Below are 22,315 nucleotides of genomic sequence, written 5' to 3' on the forward strand. Positions count from 1 at the left end.
TGCTTTCTGAAAACCAGATCCAGACACACCTCTGTGGTCTGAAACAACACCCGTTTTCATCCAGGTTTCAACCATTGTTCGCGGGCCCTCCCTTTCAAAATCCTAGTGAACACCTTGCCTGATACACATACCAGTGAAGTACCTCGATAGTTGTAATCTTTCCTGTTTCCTCGCTTACTCTCCGATACGCAACCTGCAGTATTTGAAGCGCGCGCGTAGTTCTTGATCTCGCAAGCACCAGTCGCCAGTCAGAATCTCAGCTGTTAACATGGTGAAACAGTTATCAGTGTAACACCATATTTTCATCTTTAAACGTCATTTTAATTACGAATCGACTCGACGGGTACGCGATCCTGGTGAGGTGCCACAGATTCGCGTACGGTAAATGTAAATAAATTGGAAGCTACTGGCTCAGTGCTCGATGCGCGCACGCGAACAGTTTTAACAGAGGAAAAGCTAGATGACAATGGAGCGAATCCTGAACAGTAGAACAAGTAGTGGTTTCAGTTTCTTCTGCACAGAGAGCTACAAAGCTGTTACTTACCAACCGTACAGGTTTACACGGACCCACTGTTCAAAACCTGCTGATCGATCCACAAGAGAGAGGGAGTGGTGGTGGTGAGTTGTAAGAGGACGTACAACTAGGTAATGATCCTCTCTGAACAAATAAAGTGGAAAATAAATTTAAAACAAAATTAACAAAAAGTGTTGTATGCATCCGATAAGGTCACCAACGAATCAAAAGTAGAGATATCCGTAGAAACTCTCTTACTGTTGTTGTAATTAGGATAGGCTTAATTGCAGTTTATAATTGTGTAATTCTTGTGTATTCCTTTCGGTATCCCGTAGTTAACAGCCGTTTTTATCCTGTTAGGGTGTTGTAGGATAAAAGTACAGTTCGACTAAGTAGTAGTGTAGTGTAGTCGTATATTAATTACATTATTGTCGTGTGATCCTTGAGTTCTATACCAGACGATATATCCCTCCGTTCATTTTTTTGCAGGTAAATTATTTTATTTTTCCTTTTCTTTTCATTTTTTCCGTAAAGAATGGATGAGGAGTGCAAGTGTAGGAACTAAGGGATCAAATTCGCATCAGCCAGAAAGTGGTTACCAGATACAATGCCTGTATAACCCAGGAAGGACGTCACCTTTTATCTTTTACTAGCAGAAGTACCCGTTCTTCGTACGGGTTATCAGAAACTGGCTTTAGTCACTCATACTATCGGTGTGGCTGACTTCATTAGATATTTATATCACTGGTGTATTTACTTAAGTACTTAGAAATTATTTGTCATGTTTCGCCAGATAGTACCACAAATATTATTGAATGTATTTGTTTGATCCGACATTTCATAACTATTACAAATGACAAAGGAAATACGCGTTGCATAAAAGAAACTACTATAATTATCGAGAATAAAATTCTCAGAGCTTGTCACTCATGTCGCACATCATATAATGAATCTGAGTATAAATGATGAGACATTTTTTTCAAGTCAAGGGCGCACCATCTTGACAATTGTGTACAGTATATAGGTTTCATGGGTACAATGATCGTAAAAGTGGACCAAAATATTGGCACTAATAACATCAGTGATCCTACTACTCCATGATTTGATAGAATATAGTTTAACAGACTCCGCAAAATGCTGAAACCTAAGCCAGTACGTAAAAACGGAGGCCCGTCGGCAACCGCTGGTCGCTGTACTACGGAGATCTCCGGGGCTATTATTTTTATACTTCACTCCCTTTCCATCCCCGCCCAAAGGAGTGCTATGAACGTCTTACACAACAGTTTATTTTTTCCAGATAGTAAGTCATATGTGTATCAATTTTGGTTGGCAGCTAAGCCCAAACGTGCATGCATAATCTAGCTGCTGTGGGATCCTGGAGCTGACGTTGCCATGGTTACGGCCGTTCGTTTCTTAATCCGATTCCTAGAGGAGGGGTAGTGTGGTTCCAATATCTCCATAACGGTTAGTTTTAGAGCCTTAAAACGTGGTTTTCGGGCCCGAAAGGTTTACCGAGTTTTGTTGTTTGCGTCAAGGGGCTTAAAATGAGCTATGTCTCGCCCTTGTACGACAAATTCGATTTCGCCTATATCAGCCTATTATTTTAATATTTTTATATCTCCCCCGTCGCCCCCCTCAAATTGTTTTGAAAATAAAATACAGCCCATGTTACTCACTAGCAATGTAGCTTTCTACAGGTGAAGTAATTTTTAAAATCGGTTCAGTAGTGTTTGAGTCCATCCGTTACAAACAAATATACAAAATTTTCCTCTTTATAATATTAGTATAGAAGTATAAATTACATCCCTACACATACGGTTGCCGTGAGGAAGGGCATCCATCCGTAAAACAGGGTTTACTCCACATGTGCGACACAGTTCGCACCCGCAACCTCACAGGTGTGGATAAAGCGATAGAAGAAGAAGATACTCATTCTTTTTAATTCACCCGCTTTTTTACTCTTTTCACCCCCGTAAGTGGATTTTCCAAAAAGAGTGTGTTCATTTTTAAAGGAGATTCCAAGTACAAATTTTAAAGTCTGTAACATCTTCATTTTTTGAGATATATGTATCTTCGTATAAATAATTCAACTCCTTCCTCACTTTCTTTCACCCCCTCCTCCCTTATGTGGATTTTCTGAAAACGAATATTTGTGTTCTTTTATTTTTAAAGAGGATTCCAAATATCAATTTTCATGCCTGTAACATGTTAAGGTTTTGTGATTTATTGTAGATAATTTCGCTGCTGTAGAATCCTGGAGCAGACGTTGCCATGGTTACGGCAGTTCATTACATTATCCGATTCCTATAGCAGGGGTAGAGTGGTGCCAATATCTCCGTAACGGTTGGTTTTAGGGCCTTAAAACATGGTTTTCGCGCCCGTAGGGCTTACCGAGTTTTGTTCTTTGCGTCAAGAGGATTAAATTGAGCTTTGTCTCGTCCTTATACGACAAATTCGATATTTTGCCTATATTAGCCTATTATTTTTATATCTCCCCCCCGTGCCCCCCACCTCGAGTTGTTTTGAAAATAAAATACAGCCCATGTTACTCACTCGCAATGTAGCTTTCTATAGGTGAAGAAATTTTTAAAATCGGTTCAGTAGTTTCTGAGTCTATTCGTTACAAACAAACAAATTTTTCCTCTTTATAATATTAGTATAGATAAGGTTAGATTTCATATAAGATTATATACACGCTTAAAGCAGGGCGGCAGCGCAGAATACAAACAGCGCGTGATCCGTCTTACTTTATATGAGAGACTCTGTAGATAAGTGTAATTACTGCTTACTAACATTCCATGTTAATCTTTTTACTCTGTGAGGCCATTTCACCACCGAGGTCTAAATTTACCTATTCCTGCTGCTTTAAGACAAACAAGTTCTTACCATCCTTTCCAGTTCAAGCATAATTTCAGCAAAATCATTGTTCTCCTTCCCATGAGCTTGGTTGATTGTCATGTCAATAGAAATATTTGCTTTTTTCGTTAAGGTGATTTTCAAAATATTCCTTCCACCTGTTCAGTAATTCCCTGGGAATCAGTTCACCTGATTTATCCAAAACACTATTCATTTCCTTTTCCCTCCCTTTCTATGATTACAATTCTTCAGAAAGCTTTCCCTGCTGCTCGGCCAAGTCTTTCCAGGTTGTTATCAAAATCTTCCCAAGACTTCTTCTTGGATTCCTAGTTATTTGTTTTGCTCAATTTCTTTCATTTACATATACTTCCATATCTGGATTAGTCCTTCTTTGGAGCCATTTCTGATATACCTACTTAGTTTATATGATAGACCCTGTAGATAGGTGCAGTTACTGCTTTCGTCCAGACAGAACGTACCTTACTAACATTCCATGCTGATCTCATTACTTTTAATCTTAAATACTTAATGTTATCCCACACTTTCCCACAACCAATCCCAATCCCCTCACACTCGCACACACACACGCACACCACTCAAACACGTGAGCTCCCTCAGGGTGAAACCCTGTGCCACCAGGAGCCTTGGCCGTCTCGCGGCAATACTCAACTTCTTGAGCCCGCAGTCGCCGGGTCAATATCTCGCTCCTGATGGTGGACCGGCCACGTAATCAGCGCTCTTGGCAACCAAAGCGAGCACTGGTCTTCCCAACTTTTAGAGTGCGTATGCGATACCTATACAACAGATCCATACTAGATCGTAATCTGTGCAATCTTTGCAACTTATATTGCTGTTGATTAAATATTTTATTGCGGTTTATACGCGAAAAAGAATGAGCGAATCTGGGAAAGTGAGCTAGCGGATAGGTTAGCGCAAGCATGACCTAATGCACTGGAAGGATCCCATCATTATTAGCTAAACAGAACAAGAGGGTGGGGCTCCACCCAACCTAACCCACTCCCGTTTAGACCTGGTAGGTTTGGGTGAGAATTGTGAGATCACTTCCAGCTGCTAGATACTGATACCAAGCTCACGACACTACTACCGCCCCCGAGTACATGACTTGCATGACTGGAAGTAAAATTGTGAAAGAGCACTTAGTTCCAGGGCTTTTTTTTTCCAAGATGGCGTCAGCGAAGGATGTAAGTGAAGATAGCTCCCGCTTCTCTTGCGAAATAATCGGGAATAAGTGTGGTGTAAACAAGAAGCGAGTGAAGAATGGTATCCAGTGTGAAAAGTGTTTAATTTGGTACCATTTTGAGTGTATATGTAGTGCTGGTTTTGCTAAAAATGAAGATACTTGGACCTGTGTTAGCTGTGGCGAGAGCAATTTGAAGAGCGGTAACAAACCTAGGTCTACAACGGTGAACGAATCGCTGGCGTCTCATTCCTTGGAGGATGGAGGTAATGATAATGTACTTGTAATTCTCTCTTTATTGCAACAGGATATACAAGCATTAAAAGCGGAAAATGAGATTTTAAAGGAGAAGGTACGTTTACTGGAATCGAAAGTACCAGTACCAGTAAACACTCAGAACACGGGTGGCTCCGTGAATTCTAGCGCGTGGTCAAGTTGCTTCAGATTCTAGGAGGAAAAGAGTACAGTTAAATAAGGACAACTTTGTAATTGACACTAAAAATAGATTTTCAGCCCTGAGGGAAGTAAGCGATACGCAAGGTATCCGCACGGGAAGCAGTCAGACGTATAGCGCAAGACCCGTTACGAGAAGCGGCAAAGTTAGACCTAAAATCTCACACAGTGCACCGGCGAAAGTGTCGAACATTCTTATATTTGGTGATAGCCAGGCGAGGGGAATTGCGGAGAAAATGAACAATAAAGATATTGCAGCATCGGCTGTCATCTATCCAGGGGCCTCAATGACGAAGGTATTGGAAAACACGGAGCAGGCGGCAAGAAATCTCGGAAGTCGTGATGCAGTAGTGATCATCGGCGGGACGAACGACGTAGCTCACAACGACGCTAAGAATGACATTTCTGAACTTAAATGTACACTAGGTAAGCTGACTCACACTAACATCTTTGTAGTGAACGTGCCCCACAGGCATGATTTGATTAGAGACTCGTGTGTGAACATTGAAGTGGACAAAGTTAATACAGATATGGTTAAAATTTGTAAACATTTTCGTAATACACAGGTAATTGATAGCAGCAGTTTCGAGAGACACCGTTACACAAAGCATGGCCTTCATCTAAACAATTCAGGTAAACAAAAGATAGCAAATATTGTTCTAGATTTTATTAATCTTAAGATACGTACTGTAAAAGAGGCAACTCCCTTGAGTTATAATACTGACCAGGAAAACTAGTAGAAAGAGCCAGCCGTACTTCAAGCTGGCTCAGCCAACTAGAAAATGAAACTCAGGAAAGTAACGAATTTCAAGTTAACCAATTGCAACAGTCAAGTTTTAGGGAGGAAGGGGGTCTGAGATTGCTCTTGGTAAACTGTCAGAGTGTAGTAAATAAACAATTAAAATTCGGTACATTGATGGAATCTTATGAGACTGATGTGGTGATAGGAGTGGAATCGTGGTTGAGAGAAGGGGTGGGTAACAGAGAAGTATTTCCAGAAGGGTACACAGTCTATCGTAGAGACCGAGGAGATAAAAAGGGAGGGGGGTGTTTATTCTGGTGAAGGAAACTTAATGTTCACATGAATGGTTTACCGATGAAAGGGATGAAATATTAGGGATAAAATTAATTTGTGATAATATGATGGAGGTGGGAATTATAGGAACATACAGGCCAGGAAGAGAGGAAAGGGGCGTGGAAATATTTGAGAAAATAATAGATTATACTCATAAAAACAATAATAATGATGTGGTAATAATTGGGGGAGATCTAAACTTGCCTGAAGATGAATGGAATGGAGCTACAAGTGAAGCCCATGAACAGAAACTGGCAAATAAGTTAATCTGGGAGGGAGGATTTACACAAGTAGTACAAGAACCAACTCGTCTCAATAACTTAGTAGATGCATTCTTGATTAAACCATGGGAAATTGTTGATAAAGCTGAGGTAATTGAAGGAATAGGTGACCATAAGGCTGTAATAATGGATGTAGGACTGATACCAAAAAGGCTTAATAAGAGGGTCACACAAGACAAGAAATTGTACAGAAAAACTAAAGTTGATGAATTTGGGACTTACCTTAAATCATAGTTCAGTTGTTGGATAAGTGAAGGGAGTAATGTGGATACACTTTGGGCCAAATTCAAAGGAATCATTTGGGAAGGAGAGAAGAGATTTGTACCTGTTAAGAAGGGTAAAATGACCTCAGACCCTGTTTATTATACAAAGGAAATAAGAAAATTAAAAAGAAAATGTAGAATAGTAAACAGGAAAATCAAAGAAGGTAGGGAGAGTAGAGAAACTAGAAAACAGCTAATGAGGGAACTGAATAGAGTGAAAAAGGAAGCAAAAGAGAATTATATGAATGGCATTCTTCAAGAGCGTAATGACCACAAAGGGAAATGGAAAAAGCTGTATTCATATATCAGGAATCAAAAAGGAAAAGGAATCCAAATTCCTACAATGGTGGGAAAAGCGGGTGAACACTATTTAACAGATACTGAGAAAGCAAACCTCTTTAGTAAGGAATTCAGATATTCAGTAGATGATTGTCAGGAGTTGGAAACCGAAACAGAAGATACAGAAGGAGTGACACAGAGGGAAACAAGAAGCTTCTCATTCACAAATGGAGATATTTTCAGAGAAATCCAACTGCTTCAGCAAGGAAAAGCAGCAGGAAGTGATCAAATTACTGGGGAGGTGTTAAAGACAATGGGGTGGTACATAGTGCCTTATTTAAAATTTCTCTTTGACTATGTCATAAATAATAGTGTAATACCAAAGGAATGGAAGGAATCTATAATAATACCAATTTATAAAGGAAAGGGTGATAAAAGGAAACCAGAAAACTACAGACCAATCAGCCTGACCAGTATAGTATGTAAAATTCTGGAGAGTTTAATATCGAAGTACATCAGAGGGATATGTGATGATAAAAATTGGTTCATGAGGAGCCAGTATGGATTTAGAAAGAAATTTTCTTGTGAGGCACAACTGGTGGGATTTCAGCAGGACATATCAGATCAGTTGGATTCAGGAGGCCAGTTAGATTGCATAGCCATAGATCTTTCCAAAGCCTTTGATAGAGTGGAACATGGAATATTATTAAAGAAATTGGAGGGAATAGGACTGGACGTAAGGGTTACACGTTGGGTGAAAACATTTCTAAATTCAAGGGTTCAGAAAGTCAAAGTAGGAAATAATGTATCTCAGGAAGAGAAAGTTTGGAAGGGAATTGCACAGGGTAGTATAATCGGTCCGTTACTTTTCTTAATATACGTAAATGATTTAGGGAATAATATAACATCAAAAATAAGGTTGTATGCAGATGACATAATTGTTTATAGGGAAATAAATACCATTGAGGATTGTTCAGAATTACAAAGGGACCTTGAGAGTATCCAACAATGGGTTGAAGAGAATAATATGAAGGTTAATGGAGGCAAATCAACTGTTACAACATTTACAAACAGGAGTTTTAAAACTGAATTTGAATATACTTTGGATGGGGTAGTTATCCCAAAAGATGGCAAGTGCAATTACTTAGGTGTCAAATTTGAAAATAATCTGCACTGGAAGGGTCATGTTGATGACATTGTTGGGAAAGCATACAGATCATTACATGTCATAATGAGGCTACTTAAAGGATGCAACAAAGAATTAAAAGAGAAAAGTGACCTAAGTATGGTTCGTCCATTATTGGAATATGCAAACAGTGTTTGGGATCCTCACCAAGAATACCTAATAAAAGAAATAGACAGTGTGCAGAGGAAAGCAGCAAGGTTTGTAACAGGGGATTTCAGGAGAAAGAGTAGTGTATCAGAAATGTTAAAGGAACTAGGGTGGGAAACTTTAAGTAAGAGAAGGGAGAAAACTAGACTTATAGGGTTATATAGAGCCTATACAGGAGAAGGAGCATGGGGAGATATCCGTGAGAGGCTTCAGTTGGAAAATAATTATATCGGCAGGACTGACCACAAATGTAAAATTAGAAGAAATTTTAATAGAAGCGATTGGGGTAAATTTTCGTTCATTGGGAAGGGTGTAAAAGAGTGGAACAGTTTACCAGGGGTAGTGTTTGATCCTTTTCCAAAATCTGTACAGATATTCAAGAAGAGAATAAACAGCAACAGAGAAAATAAATGAAATGTTAGAGGGCATTCGACCAGTGCAGGTTAATGTAAATAAAAAAATGTGTGTGAATAAATTAATTCCATCCCCTAGTCTAAGGAGTTTGGACAGCCAAAGTAAGGGACTGCCTGTAGGGGTGAAGTACAGTGGGGACTTCGAGGGCCCTGGGACCGCTACGGTAGCTGTGAAGGCCCTTCAGGAACTCTGAAAAGTGGTGGCAAAAGGGGCTCTGGTTAAGACGCAGCAGGTCGTTATGCTACTTAGGTTCCAGAATGGGTAAAGGAAAACAGAAAAAAGTAAATAAATGCAATGTAAATTTTAATCTTATACCAGTTGTACAGTATCATTTGAAGTAATTCCACATAAAGTATATCAGTTGACTATATTTGTAAGTAGTACAGGAGATATTATTAGTAGAATTTTGTAAACAATATAAATTTACTAAGGATGAGCTGTGTGTTTAATAGAAAAAATTGTTAGCATAAATTGTATAATATTGTATTATAGGAAAATTTTGTTCTCTTGTTAATTTAATATTTAGTGCTTGACAATAATGTATTTTAGTGTACCATTTGCCACCGAGGTAGGCACCTCAGTTGCAAATAAAGAGATTTTGATTTGATCACAATTATACACAGATGGGCCACATGAACATTATGGGCAATGATGCCAACTTAGTCTAAGTACATCATTCAACCAAGATCTTCACGATTTGCCATCTCTAGGCATTCCCCTGCAGTTTCTACTACAGCATTCCTGTATGTCACCCATTCTCTTTCTATATCCAGAACCTGCTTAGTGTCTATTGTCTGGAACTTTTCATTAATCATCTATATCTCTGACTGACTGACTGACTCGTCATCGCCGAGCCAAAACTACTAGGCATAAAGAAATGAAGTTTGGGAGATACATTTAGCTGCTCACTAAGGATATTCCACCGCTCAGGGGGTGAATTTTTAAATGACTATATCTCAAAAACTTAACAGTTTACAGATGAGAAAATTGGTACATGTATTTTTTTTTTGTAAAATCCACTAGGGGGGGGGGGGGGTTAAAAGGGGTTGAATTATTTTTCATGAGGATACTTATATCTCAAAAACTGAAGTTTATACAGGCATGAAAGTTGGTACATGGAATCTCCTTTGAAAATAAACACTATTTTGGCGGGGGTAATCCACTTAAGGGGGGGGTGGAAAAGGTGTTGAATTCTTTTACATGAGGATACTTATATCTCAAAAACTGAAGTTTATACAGGCATGAAAATTAGTACATGGAATCTCCTTTGAAAATAAACAATGGAAGAGGCTGTGGATTTCCTTTACTCGTCAATATATAGATGCTTCTATAATTACGTACCTAAGGGTAAAGTCATTAAAAAATCAAAATTTCCAGTCTGGTTTAACCACGATATCATTCAGATAATCAAAAAGAAAAGGAAGCGAACGAAAGATTCAAACAGCTCAGATCGGAATTGAAAGTAAAAATAAATTCCGCACATCGAGATTACATAAGTGAATTAGAGGTTACTTTAAAATGTGATATAAGCGACTCACGACATAAGGAAGAACTACGTTCGACTATAATGGCGAGAGCCACGAAGGCGGTAATGTTGTTCATGGCTTTATTTGCTCGATATTTTTCGTCACTTTACGTCAGATCAGATTTTAATTATATATTGGATAATTTGGCTTTGGATGACATTCCTCTATTTCTCTCTGTTGATATATTACATGTCAGTGAGATATCTCTTGAAGAGGTGAAAAAGGCTATTAATGGTAAACTAAAGCCTAAAAGATCGAGTGGTCCTGATGGCATACTTCCATATATAATTAGGGTTTGTGCCGATTTATTGGCTAATCATTTAACTTTCATTCTTAACCTTTCTATTCGCACTTCAGCCTTTCCTGAGAAATGGCAAGTCGCTAAAGTTACGCCAATTTTTAAGACAGGCAGTTTTGTAACGATATATAATTATCGTCCAGTGTGCATTATCAACGCAGTAGGTAAGGTGTACGAACATATATTGAACCATAAGATTTATAACCATGTTAAGATTGCTCTATCTGAATTTCAACATGGATTTGTACCGAACAGATCAGTTATCGCCAATCTTCTGGGCTATACTCAAAATTTGTATGATACAATAAATTTATACCAACGGAAGGACTAATGCTGTTTGTATGGATTTCGAAAAAGCATTCGATAAAGTCGACCATAGAATTTTAATTACAAAAATGTATAAATTTGGTTTCTCTAAACAGTTGTTGCAGTTAATATGTTCATATTTAAAACATCGACAGCAGTTTGTTTATTTTAACAATGGAATTTCAGATAATTTTATCAGTCCTTCCTGTGTTCCGCAAGGTTCAATTCTTGGACCTCTCTTGTTTTTAATTCTAATTAATGATTTACCAGGGAATATTTGCCACTCTAACTGTTTATTTTTTGCAGATGATTTGAAACTTTACAAATATATTAGCGACCACCAAGACCAGGACGAGTTGCAAAAGGACATTAATAATGTCATTTCTTGGTATGATATTAATAATTTGTCTTTGAATGTTAGTAAATGTAAATACATGACGTTTACCAGGAAGAAGGAATTTGATGTCTCAGCCTATCATATAAGGGGGGGGGGGGAATTTGATAGGGTTTTAACTTTTAAACCCTTGGTATAATTTTTGACAGTAAGCTAATGTTCAAAGATCATATTAATACAATAAGAAAGAATGCTAACCGAATGCTAGGATTTCTGATAAGAACTTCGAGACCATTTACCCAGCCGTCTGTACTGAATAAATTATACATTACCTTAGTACGGAGCATACTGGAATATTCTGTAATAATTTGGAGCCCGTATACAAAGCAACAAGTGAATGCTATTGAAATCGTACAAAACAAGTTCCTACGTTATCTTTATTTCAAAACGTTTAATACTTTTTGCCCTTTCGACACATCAACCCAGTTATTAAGGAATTTATTTCAATTTCCTTCATTGAAAACCAGACGGTACCTAATTTCTATACAAATACTAAGAAAAATTGTAATAGGACAATTTGATTCCTTGGACCTGTTAAAACGCATTTCATTCCATGTTCCGCAGACAAGATCACGTCAGCACCAATTATTTTACGTTCAAAGGTCAACAACATTTCATCCATCAAATTCACCTTTCTTAAAAATTACAACGCTTTATAACTGTAACAAAAAAGTCGATATATTCACCGAATCGGATAATGAATTCAATAAGAAACTAGAAGCCTGCCTTTACAATTTGTAAATGTTTAATTATTCCTTCTTTCTGGTATTCACCATATTTCCCAGTGTACTCATTCATGTTTTAAGTTTCTTTGTCTTTGTATTGTATATTGCTTTGTATTACCGTGTGATATCTTAGTGAATTTCTCATTTCTTCTAATTTGTAAATGGTGTCAGATATAATGTTAATTTTGTTATTTTTTGCTGATTTTTAACTTTGTTTTTGTTAAACTTTAACTTCATAGATACAGATTGTTACTGAATGTCCAGAAGATACTTATTTGGGTGTAAAACCTGTTTACTTTAAGATAAATAAATAAATAAATAAATAAATAAATAAATAAATAAATAAATAAATAAATAAATAAATAAATAAATAAATAAATGTATTTTTGGTTTTGTAAAATCCACTAAGGGGGTTTTAAAAGGGGTTTAATTATTTTTCATGAGGATACTTATATCTCAAAAACTGAAGTTTACACAGGCATGAAAATTGGTACATGGAATCTCCTTTCAAAATAAACATGTATTTTTTGTTTTTGGAAAATCCACTAAAGGGACAGGGGGTAAAAAGGGGTTGAATTCTTTTCCATGAGGATAGTTATATCTCAAGAACTGAAGTTTATACAGGCATGAAAATTGGTACATATGATCTCCTTTGAAAGTAAACATGTATTTTTTTGTTTTCGGAAAATCCACTAAAGGGGACGGTGAAAAAGGGGTTGAATTATGTTTTTTGTGAGGATACTTATATCTCCCTCCCCTGCGAACCATGTGACCGTGCCGCGCTAAGGAGGCTTGCGTGTCCCAATGAAGCAGATAGCCGAGCCGCAGGTGCAACCATATCGGATGGGTATTTGTTGAGAGACCAGGCTAAGAAATAGTTCATCGAAAGGGGGGTAGCAGCCTTTCGGAAGTTGCAAGGGCGGCAGTCTAGATGATTGACTGATATGGCCTTTTAATAATACTCAACATGGCTTAGCTGTGTTGATACTGCTACAGGGCTGAAAGCAACGGGAAACTACAGCCGTAACTAATTCCCGTGGACATGCATCTCTCTCTGTATGAATGATGAACTAATGATGGCTTCCTCCCAGGTAAAATATTCCAGAGGTAAACTAGTCCCCCATTCGAATCTCCGGGTGGGGACTACACGAGAGGGGGCGATCATCAGGAAGATGGATACTGACATTCTGCGAGTCGGAGCGTGGAATGTTAGAAGTTTGAATCGTTGTGGTAGATTAGAAAATCTGAAAAGGGAGATGGATAGATTAAAGTTAGATGTAGTTGGTGTAAGTGAAGTACGTTGGCAGGAAGAACAGGATTTTTGGTCAGGCGACTACCCAATTATCAACACAAAATCAAACAGAAGAAATGCAGGAGTTGGTTTAATAATGAATAAGAAAATAGGGCAGCGGGTAAGCTACTACGACCAGCATAGTGAAAGAATTATTGTCGTCAAGATAGACACCAAACCAATGCCCACCACAATAGTGCAAGTCTATATGCCTACTAGCTCAGCGGATGATGAGGAAATGGAAAGAACATATATGAAGAGATAGAAGATTTAAAACAATATGTAAAAGGTGATGAGAATCTAATTGTGATGGGAGACTGGTGTGCAGTGGTAGGCCAAGGAAGAGAATGTAATACAGTGGGAAAATTCGGATTGGGACAAAGGAACGAAAGAGGAAGTCGGCTGGTTGAATTCTGCACTGATCATAATTTAGTCCTTGCCAATACTTGGTTCAAACACCAAAGGATGTATGAGAAAGGAGAAGTCCCATCCGATTTTCGGCAGAATGTTGTTATACCTATTCTCAAGAAAGCTGGTGCTGACAGGTGTGAAAACTATCGCACCATTAGTTTAGTATCTCATGCCTGCAAAATTTTAACACATATTATTTACAGCAAAATGGAAAAACAAGTTGAAGCTGAGTTGAGAGAATATCAATTTGGCTTCAGAAGAAATGTAGGAACACGTGAAGCAATCCTGACTTTACGTCTGATCTTAGAGGATCGAATCAAGAAGGACAACACCACGTACATGGCAATCGTAGATCTAGAAAAGGCATTCGATAATGTTGACTGGACCAAGCTATTTAAGATTCTGAAGGTGATTGGGATCAGATACCGAAAACGAAGAATTATCTACAATCTGTATAAAGATCAGTCTGCAGTAATAAGAATCGAGGGCTTTGAAAAAGAAGCAGCAATCCAGAAAGGAGTGAGGCAAGGGTGCAGTTTGTCCCCTTCCTTTTCAGTGTTTACATAGAACAGGCAGAAAAGGAAATCAAAGAGGAATTTTTAAAGGGAATCACAATCCAAGGAGAGAAAATCAAAACCTTGAGATTTGCCGATGATATTGTTATTTTATCTGAGACTGCAGAATATCTCGAGAAGCTGCTGAATGGTATGGACGAAGTCTTGTGTAAGGAGTACAAGATGAAAATAAATAAGTCCAGAACAAAAGTAATGGAGTGCAGTCGAACGAAGGCAGGCGATGCAGGAAATATTACATTAGGAAATGAAGTCTAAAAGGAAGTAGTTGAATATTGTTACTTGGGTAGTAAACTAACTAACGATGGCAGAAGTAAGGAGGACATGAAATGCAGACTAGCACAAGCAAGGAAGAGCTTTCTTAAGAAAAGAAATTTGCTCACTTCAAACATTGATATAGGAATTAGAAATCTGTTTTTGAAGACTTTCGGGTGGAGCGTGGCATTGTATGGAAGTGAAACATGGACGATAACTAGCTCAGAAAGAAAGAGAATAGAAGCTTTTGAAATGTGGTGTTACAGAAGAATGCTGAAGGTGAGATGGATAGATCGAATCACAAATGAAGAGATATTGAATCGAATTGGCGAAAGGAGATCGATTTGGCTAAATTTGACGAGAAGAAGAGATAGAATGATATGACATATCGTAAGACACCCAGGACTTGTTCAGTTGGTTTTTGAGAAGTGTAGGTGGTAAGAACGTTAGGGGTAGACCAAGGTATTAATATGACAAGCAGACTAGAGCAGATGTATGATGCAGTAGTTACGTAGAAATGAAAAGGTTAGCAGAGGATAGGGTGACATATGGAGCTGCATCAAACCAGTCTATGGACTGATGACTTAAACAACAACAAACTTATATCTCAAAAACTGAAATTTATACAGGCATGAAAACTGGTGCATGGAATCTCCTTTGAAAATAAAGAAACACATGTTTTCGGTTTTCAGAAAATCCACTTAAGGGAGGTATGAAAAGAGGTGAAAAGGGGAGTGAATTTTTAAAATGAGTATCTCAAGAACTTTACATGTTACAGGTGTAAAAATTGGTATTTGGAATCTCCTTTGATAATAAAAACCCGTTTTTTTGGAAAATCCTTTTAAGAGGGGCAGGGGGGTGAAGTAAAAAGGACTGAAAGAGGGGTTGAATCTTTCTTACGGGCATATATATCTCAAAACCCGAAAATGTTACAGAGGTGGAAATTGGTATTTGGAATCTTCATTAAAAATAAAGGAACATGTATTGTTTTGTTTTCGACTTGAGAGAGGACTGTTGCTCAAAAGTTCTGTCGCATGTTTTAGAGTAAGCTCTGTCAGTAACCTGGTTATCTTAACCCCAAAATGCAATACCACAAACGTGGTTTACAAAGATGCACTGGGGTAAATGAAGCTCAATTTTTGGGAGTTTTTATACTTAAAGAATTTCAGATAATATCTTAGTGCAGCACTGAATATGGTTACTTTTATCAACTTACGAAATCCACGCGAGTGAAGCCTCGAGTAACAGTATCCATATATAAGTACTTCTGTCTAATTTCCTCGCCCTTGAGATTCTGTAGTCATATTCATCTGCAGACAGATTTCACTTTCTCTATCCTATGTTTAAGTGATATTTGATTCAGTGCAGATCAGATGCTAGTCAGTATCATCGAAGAATACCCACACATTCCTAACATTACCAGAATTCAAAGTTGGTTGTGATAGTCTGTTATGGATCTGGTGCCCATGCCCTCCCATGTGTAGCAGTGAATAGCCTCATACTTGAAGAACATATTTGTAACTACTAATCCCAGAAGTCCAGAAGTCCCGTTCCTAGTAGCTTCCATACCTTCCCCAAATTTACCCATCACTTCCTTCAGTTATATTTCCAGCATTCACACTGAGATTTTCCATTATCATTATCCTATCCTTGCAGTTGATCCTGTCTAAGATGTCACTCAGTGCTTCATAAAACTTGTCATCTGCATCCTCACATGGTTCACACTTCTCGTCGTAATTCCTCCAACTGTTGAATCTACCCACGTTTGCTCCTTTACGTGCATGACAGAAACTATGTTGCATGCAGTAGTATTCCTGATGAACGGTCTTACGCGACACTCTGTCCTTCATTTCTTAACTCCAGTTAAGAACACTGTATAACCTACTATCTCGTTATCTCCCCTGACCTGAATATCATTAACTCCTAACACACCCAGATGATGCAGCTGTTCATCTTTCGAGCCACATTATGTATTTTATGTGGTGTGTCACCATCTGGTGTCGCACTTCTCCATGCGAGGTCATATGTGTACATCATGCTGGTATATAAAGCAACCGTCTTGGTACCAGCAGTATAGTTTTGCCAATTGATGACTGGCGCAATCATACTAGCAGAGTTAGTTTGGTATCCAGAATGTTAAGATCTTCGGATATGCGAGAAACTGTCTTGGCACCATGTGCTCATCCTTTATTTAAATGACTGTTCATGTATTGAAAGGTTCATCTACTTTGTGTATTTAAGCAATATATGAAAGCAACATTATTTTATAATTATATCTGTTACTTATGGAATTTTACTTTTTACTAGTGTGAAGATTGCCCCTGGTGCTGCTGAAGTTCGTGGTAATGTTACCATCGGCAGCAATAATGTAATTAACCCGCTGGCAACCATCATTGCTGAAGCCGGGCCAATCATAATTGGCACGGACAACGTCATTAATGACGGGGTGGTTATCATTAACAGGTAAGAAACTAGCTACACGCTTGGGGGAAGTTAGGTCCATGTGTGCTCACTCAGAGATCTCAGTTGACTTCAGTAATGCTACGAAAATATGCAAATGGTAGTAGTAGTAGTAGTAGTTGTTGTTGTTACTGTAACAACATTAACATTTCACTACCTCTTTCTCGCCCTCTCTTCAGTTCGTCGTTCTCCATTTAGAGTGTTGATGATAAATCTATATACATAAAGTAAGAATTCTGTTTGTACATTACTCAGAATTTGAAAAGAATGGCATTTCTGTATCGGTCATATCCACAGTAACAAGGAAGTGCACTTTTTACTTTTCCGTAATTTCTGTCTGATACATTATGCACTAATCATATTGTTAACTAAGATTATCTACTGTTTGTTGAAACTTCTTAATTGTCCCCGATGATAACTGATAATGATGATTAGGGCTTTTGCGTTTGACAAAATTACCAAATAGTGACTGATTAGGTCTGATGGAAAATCACAAAACGCACCAATTGAATGTCGATCACAAAATATAAGCTTTTAATGTAGGAAAGGAAGTGGAATTAGAGTATGGAATAATTTATCAAGGGAAGTGTTTGATAAATTCCCAAGTTCTCTGAAATCATTTAAAAAATCTAGGAAAAGGAATTAAAGGGAATCTTGCCATATGGGTGACAGCTCTAAATGCAGATGAATGATGACTGATTATCTTCTTTTCATAACGGTGATATTTTCAGATCAGATTCGAAAGTAAACAAACATTATTTCGAAATGCCTTGCCTTTCTTCTTAGGTTTTACTTGGGTTCCTACCCCCTACTGTAATAATGATAATAATAATAATAGTAATAATAATAGTAATAATAATATTTACCGTGTTTGTGTGGATCTCAGAGGTGACAGAAAGTGCGGGCATGAATGGGTCGATATAAGACAATAAAAAGATTAATTTAAAACTTGAAAATTAGTTATATTTCTTTCTCAGCTGTCTTTTGTGTTTCTTTTCAGATGTTACATTTTGACAAACAATTCGCTAAGCGAAAACAAGATTGCAGGTACAACAATGAGATACAGAAGTAATGTAATAAATGACAAGAGCACCTTTGCTCCACATAGGAGCCTACTCTCCAAACATTACACCATTACAGCCTTTACATCAATGTAAAGAGCACCTATGCTCTATAAAATTTACACTTAGGAACCTACTTCCAGAAATGTCCAAGCCTGTCAAGGCACAACCTACATGTTACCAATTCACACAGCAATCACTGTCTTATATGCTCAACAGTCTAACATCTTTACATAAAAGAAATGAAATAGAGTTTAAAAGGGGTATCGAGTACCCATTCTACCAGGCCTTTGTGAAAACCACTGGTTAAAGTTACTGGCCCAAAAATCAAAATGGTGAGGAGGTGGACACTGGCGCTCCTTGAAAATTGAAGTGAAAAGCTTTGAAACACTATGTGGGCTCATGGCCCGAAGTTACAGGGGCTAAGCCTGTACTACTGAGGCGACTAGATGAAGAAAATATATAGGCTAAGTTACAAAGATTACAAAGTGAAAAAAGGGTTACAAAATCATAGTCACCTCAAAATCAAGTTGATGGGGAACACGAGAGGGCAGCTCACCCTCTATTCCCTGATTTCGGTTAAGTTCCTTTTCGCTTGTTTGAAATTTACATTTGAAGTTTTAATGTATATTTTAGAAAATTTAAGTTACATTATTAAAGACTGGAAACCTTCCCCTCGAGCTAGCTTTCAAAGAGTATTACTTAGTTAAGGAAGAACTGCCATTACCTTGAGCTGTCTGACTGCTGGAAGATGGACGAGGCGCCCTCGCCTCCTTTATAAACACACACTCTGCAGCCTGGAACGATCAATAAGACAACCTGGTATGAACATGTGTCAGCTTTTATACCCGAGAGGAAAACTGTGGGATAAGGTCCAACACATTCCCAATTCTTATTGGGTGATTAAATAAATGCCAGACCTCTTAAATGGATAAAAAATAAATAAATATACAAAATTTTCTATTGGCCAACATTTTAAATTGGCGGGAAGAGTTCGAAGTGTTGTAAACCTCAACACAACATAAACGAAGAATAATCAATTCAGATTAGGAAACCTTAGAATACAAAATTATGTTTACAATTTTAGTAGTCTATCTTCACGCTAGAGGGCACAACATAAGTTTATAGTAGAGACACCTGTATAGAAATGACTAAACTTCTTGTATTAGTTTTTATGAGTTTTAGATTTCAGATGGCATTTTCTAAAGCGCTTCATTTAAATGAATGTACCTTCCGGTACATTAATAATAATAATAATAATAATAATAATAATAATAATAATAATAATAATAATAATAATAATAATAATAATAATAGAATTATTATAATATTATAATTATTATAATTATAATAATAATAATAATAATAATAATAATAATAATAATAATAATTATTATTATTATTATTATATACATACCGGTATATAATTATAGACTGGCAAAAATGAGCGCAATTGGACTTGACAAAAGAGTGACTAAATAGGTAGCTATGTTTATAGAAAATAGATATCAGAGAATTAGAGAGGGCGAAGCTTTATCTGACCCTGTAATAATTAATAGGATTCCACAAGGCAGTATTATTGGAACTTTATATTTTCTTATATATATATATATCAATGATATGTGTAAAGAAGTGGAATCAGATACAAGTCTTTTTGCAGACGATGTTATTCTGTACAGAGTAATAAGTAAGAAGATTGTGAGCAACTGCAAAATGACCTCAATAATGCAGTGAGACGGACAGTAACAATGGTATGATGATAAACGGGGATAAGAGTAAGGTTGTGAGTTTCACAAATAGGAAAAGTCCTCTCAGTTTTAATTCCTGCGTTGATGGGGTGAAAGTTCCTTTTGGGGATCATTGTAAGTACCTAGGTGTTAATATAAGGAAAGATCTTCATTGGGGTAATCACATAAATGGGATTGTAAATAAAGGATACAGATCTCTGCACATGGTTATGAGGGTGTTTAGGTGTTGTAGTAAGGATGTAAAGGAGAGGGCATATAAGTCTCTGGTGATTTCCGACAAAAGTGTAGCGTTACAAAAATGTTGAAAAAATTTGGGCTGTGAAGACTTGGGAGAAAGGAGACGAGCTGCTGGACTAAGTGGTATGTTCCGAGCTGTCAGTGGAGGATTTCGTGGAATGACTTCAGTAGACGAATAACTTTGAGTGGTGTCTTTATAACTAGAAAATATCACAATATGAAGATAAAGTTGGAATTCAAGAGTACATATTAGGGCAAATATTTATTTATTTATAGGAAAAGGAGTTAGGGATTGGAATAACTTACCAAGGGAAATGTTCAATAAATTTCCAATTTCTTTGCGATCTATTAAGAAAAGGCTAGGAAAACAACAGACAGGAGTCTGTCACCTGGGCGACTGCCCTAAATGCAGATCAGTATTTATTTATTTATTTATTTATTTATTTATTTATTTATTTATTTATTTATTTATTGATTGATTGATTGATTGATTGATTGATTGATTGATTGATTGATTGATTGATTGATTGATTGATTGATTGATTGATTGATTGATTGATTGATTGATTGATTGATTGATTGATTGATTGATTGATTGATTGATTGATTGATTGATTGATTGATTGATTGATTGATTGATTGATTGAATAGGAAGTGAGTCCACAAGGTTGTGCAGGTACGTCACAGCCAGGTTAAGCCACTCACTAAGGATCTGATCGCGCAGTTCCACCAAATTGCGGTGATGCTCTTGTTGGTGTTCTACCCGCCGTTCCAACATGTCCCACAGATTCTCGTTGTGGTTCAAGTCAGGTGATTTTGCAGGCCAATCAAGATATAATGGGCGTGTTCATAAAACCAGTCACATAAGCGTCCAGCTCGATTCTCACTGCAGCCAAATTGTCGATATAAATTTCCTTGATTGATTTTAATAATCTACCCTTAATTCCATAGTCTCCCAGTATGGCGAACATCTTTTAACTCGGTACTCATCATATCCCTTCTCTAGATCTACGAAACGTAACTGTTATTCCTCTCGTAGCATTTTTCAGTTACCTGGTACATCCCGAAAATCTGATCCTGACAGCCCGTTTGTGGTCTGAAACCACACTGGCTTTTATCTTCCTTCCTCTCAGCCACAGACTGCACCCTTCCTTCAAAGATGCCAGTAAACACCTTGCCTGGTATGCTGATCAGTGAGATACCTCGATAGTTGTTGCAATCCTTCCGGGTCTCTTGCTTATTGATAGGTTCCATTACTGCTTTTGTCCAATTAAAAAAGCAAAGTCATCTCCGAACAGGCCATGAAGAGAGGGGTGGAAGGTAACCTCGGCACTTGGTGGGGGTAGAGTGGTTAGCTCTACCTGCCGCCTTTGCCCCCGGGAATTAATCTGGTACTCATTTTTCGTGCAGGCTGAGAGGAACGACTTCCTGGCGGAGATTCGAACCCACGTCCTTCCGGGCGAAACGAGCACGCTTTTACGCCTCGGCCAGGTAGCCCTGCTTTGGTCCAATCGGAAGGTACCTTACCAACACTCCAAACTAATATTATTACCCTAAGAAACCATTTCATCCCTGTCTTCCCACTATACTTCACCATTTCACATCTAATATCACCTACTCCATCCTTTCCATTTCCTCAAGCATAATTTCACCAACATCATTCTCCCCCTCCTCTTGAGCTCGGGTGCTCGCGACGTTTATTATTTTACGTTGAGAACATTTTCAAACATTCCCTCCACCTCTCCTGTGATTCCCAGAATCTATTATGAGTTCACTTCAATTACCCAAAGCACTATTAATTTCCTTTTCCCTTCCCTTCCTCAGATTCTGTATTACTGTCCAGAAAGGTTTCCCTGCTGCTTCAATCAATCAATCAATCAATCAATCAATCAATCAATCAATCAATCAATCAATCAATCAATCAATCAATCAATCAATCAATCAGTACTGATCTGCATTTAGGGCAGTCGCCAGGTGGCAGATTCCCTATCTGTTGTTTGCCTAGCCTTATCCTAAATGATTGCAAAGAAATTGCAAAATTTATTGAACATCTCCCTTGGTAAGTTATTCCAATCCCTAACTACCCTTCATTTAAACGAATATTTGCCCAAATTTGTCCTCTTGAATTCCAACTTTATCTTCATACTGTGATCTTTCCTACTTTTAAAGACACCAACCAAACTTATTCGTCTACTGATGTCCTCCCTCGCCATCTCTCCACTGACAGCTCGGAACATACCACTTAGTCGAGCAGCTCGTCTCCTTTCTACCAAGTATTCCCAGCCCAAATTTTGCAACACTTTTGTAACGCTACTCTTTTGTCGGAAATCGCCTAGAACAAATCGAGCTGCTTTTCTTTGGATTT

At 37.7% G+C, this 22,315-nt stretch overlaps 1 protein-coding gene across 1 annotated transcript in view; it reads left to right on the forward strand.

The window, feature by feature from the left end:
* Positions 1 to 22,315, forward strand: part of LOC136859669 (dynactin subunit 6) — a 59,309-nt gene that overhangs the window by 6,310 nt on the left and 30,684 nt on the right. Inside the window, exon 2 of the mRNA XM_067138710.2 lies at positions 16,752 to 16,907. Within this exon, the coding sequence (XP_066994811.2) occupies positions 16,752 to 16,907 (156 nt within the window). The remainder of the gene's footprint in view (positions 1 to 16,751; positions 16,908 to 22,315) is intronic.

This window comes from Anabrus simplex, chromosome 1 (genome assembly GCF_040414725.1).
Source record: "Anabrus simplex isolate iqAnaSimp1 chromosome 1, ASM4041472v1, whole genome shotgun sequence".
Classification (NCBI taxonomy): Eukaryota; Metazoa; Arthropoda; class Insecta; order Orthoptera; family Tettigoniidae; genus Anabrus; species Anabrus simplex.